A 2,909-nucleotide genomic window follows, 5' to 3' on the forward strand; every position below is an offset into this window, starting at 1 on the left:
CAAATTTTTGTGCCAGATACTGCTAGTTTCAGATAGCAAAATTTTCGATATGCTGCTGGTTCATAATTAATGTATCAGTCCAAATGCTCAGTTTATAAGTATGATCTGAGAAACAAAATAGATATAGGATGATCGATCCTAAGTCAAAGCTATGTTTTACATGGACTCTTTTTCCATTTTCTTTTCTGCTCTTCCAAGTCAGAAACTGGAAACCAACTGATAAAGGCGGCTCCAAGGAATTAACAACCAGGCAGAGAATAGCACCAGCAAAAATATCAGCATCTTAGTGCGCAATGCCACTGTAAAGAATCAACACGCCAGCATGCAATGAAGCCTCAGCTCGTGGAACAAGGTATACAGTTCCTCTGCAAGTGGAGTTCACTAATTTGATTTGGAATACAAGGCATTGAGTCTCACGATATTGCCAATGCTCGTGTGCTACCCTTAAAAACTAAAAGGAGAACCAATCATCCACGCATATGATAGTATATAACTGCGAGGGGCCAAAGAATGAGAGAGAAGGAAAATATGTTGAAAATCCAGGAAAACTCCGCCAAAAAAGTAAATTGGCAGAAGATTTACCAGGCAGCGAAGATCCCTTCAGATAACGATCTTAAAGAAACCAAGAACATATAGCAAAAGAAGCCTATCGACCCTTCAGTGGACCTAAAATCATCAGGAGAAAATTTGTTTCATCTTCATGATATATTAGCTGAATGTACATGTCATGAAGGCCGTAAATAGGCAGTGTAGTAAAAGAACTAGTGAGAAGATCCTGTCATCACGGTTCTGAGTCTCCTCAGCTCGGAGCAAGGTTCAGGCCAAACGATAAACGATATGATGCGAGACTATAGATAGAATATTAAATAGCATCCATCAGCAGTAGTAGGGAAAGATATACATAACAGAAGAAACAACATATTTTGTAGTTGCTGACAGAAAAAAAAAAATAGAGAGAGAGAGAATTTCTAAATTTCAGAAACGCACTGGAAAATTAAAGATCCCATAATCGATTGTGTGTAATCACCTTGATGACATTATAAGATCCCATAATGTCAAGCAATACATTAACAAATAAAACTTTAGGGTCCTTAGCATTAGCATTGTATTTTCAAGTCTGTCATCAAACCAAAACTAAAGAAATTCAAGAAAATAATCGCCACACAGTATCATACTTGGGAACCAAAAGTAAGCTTTGGTAATAATGATCAAGTCAGATCACATGATGGTGCAGTTATTGGCGGTATAATCACCATAGGGGTACGTATGTGGGCGGTACGACGATCCATAACCTTGATGGTAGTGATTGTAATAATTATAAGGATTCTGGTGATCTGCCATTGTCGACCTCCTTGGTGGGTAGAACTGCTGTTGCCATCCCGGCCTTCTGTACCTGCTATAGCTGTGGGGTTCCTCGTAATTTCTGTAGCCATAGTTGCTGTAATTATGATAGTCATCATCGCGCGGGTTCATCACCGGATGCTTCAGCTTCACCCATGCCAGCTCCGCATGCTTCCCAGTTCTGGCTAATGCCTTGAGAAGCATGTTTGGATCCACCTCCCCGTACACTTTTGCCAGCCCTTCTTGTGCATCCACGTCTACTGAATACACTCCTGCCAATCAGTTAAAAATGCAGAGAGGACATGAATTTTCATGCTGCCATGCATATAAGGAGAACCGACCTCTTTTTATTGGAGGGATTTCTATAGTTTTCTTCCGCTAATTCATAGTCAATTTAGATTCAGGGAGACTTCCTAATTTTCTTTCATCAGTTACCATCTCCTAGCAACATAAGGCGGGCTAGAAAGGCAAGGAGGGCTAATGTTGAAGCTACAAGAAGCCAAGTCATGTCTTCTGCCATCACAAATACAGTACAGGTATTTGATAAAACTAGTGGATAAGAGTGATCTGTAACTTCCAAATTCATAGCATATGTTACATTTTTATTTTTTTGTTCCATTTTCCTTCTACAATATAATAGTTCAATAATTGTAATGCATGGTGCTAAAACATTAAATAATAGAACTCAATCTCATAACTTATTGCACAACTATATCATCTCGATGGCAAATTCAAGTGGACAAATACCATAACTTAAACAAAATTTAATTTAGATCAAATTTATCAAAATGTCACTGTTTAGACCACGACCCCTTTTTGGCTTTTCTTTCTCTTTTCTCCCCAGAAAAGTAACAGGTCAAGAAACAGGAAAATAAAAGGTTAAAGGAACTAATATGGATGATTACCAATAACAGAACTCAGCACTTCGACCACCTTCATCTTACACGCCTCACAATTGACATTCACTTTCAAGATACAACACTGCCATGCCATTATTGTAATAAATTAGCTACAAATAGGTGTTTGCATTTTGAATTTTTTTTTTCCAAAAAAAAAAAAAAAAAGGTACCACTTACTGCATCTGCATAAGGCTCCATTGCACCACTGACGGAAATATCACCAACTGATCCAAGAGAAACAAGAAAAAATACACTAATCATGCTTTTGACTGTTCATAAAAAAAAATTAATTGTATACCAATCACCCACCATGATTACTTATCCAAGATTCAGTAAAATATGATATGTAAACAATTACTTGAAAAGAAGCAAAAAATAATAATAATAATTTTTTTCCTAACAAGTAACAACATAATGCATCACGCAATAATATTTAATTTTAAAGACAGACAAGAAACCAAACAATAATACATGCATCAAGAAGAAGTATTGAGACGGACGAGAGAAACCAAAAAACAGGAAGCGAACCTCTTGAGTACTGCTACTAGGGATTTGGGAAATTGTAACGGTCTCTCGCACAACAACAACGTATGTATATATATAAAAGAAAATCTTATGGTTTTGGTAGCTAATTCTGTAATATTGGAAAATGAGGCCTAAACATAGAAA

General features: G+C 37.0%; 1 protein-coding gene across 1 annotated transcript; it reads right to left on the bottom strand.

Moving 5' to 3' along the window:
• Positions 1-1,218: 1,218 nt before the first annotated feature.
• On the bottom strand, positions 1,219-2,501 carry LOC113760353. The gene is made up of 3 exons (XM_027302902.1): positions 2,418-2,501; positions 2,247-2,322; positions 1,219-1,613 (listed from the first exon to the last, which is right to left on the bottom strand). The coding sequence occupies exons 1-3, from the start codon at positions 2,499-2,501 to the stop codon at positions 1,219-1,221; spliced, it is 555 nt and encodes a 184-aa protein (XP_027158703.1).
• Positions 2,502-2,909: the final 408 nt, after the last annotated feature.

Source organism: Coffea eugenioides, chromosome 2, assembly GCF_003713205.1.
Source record: "Coffea eugenioides isolate CCC68of chromosome 2, Ceug_1.0, whole genome shotgun sequence".
NCBI classification, from domain to species: Eukaryota; Viridiplantae; Streptophyta; class Magnoliopsida; order Gentianales; family Rubiaceae; genus Coffea; species Coffea eugenioides.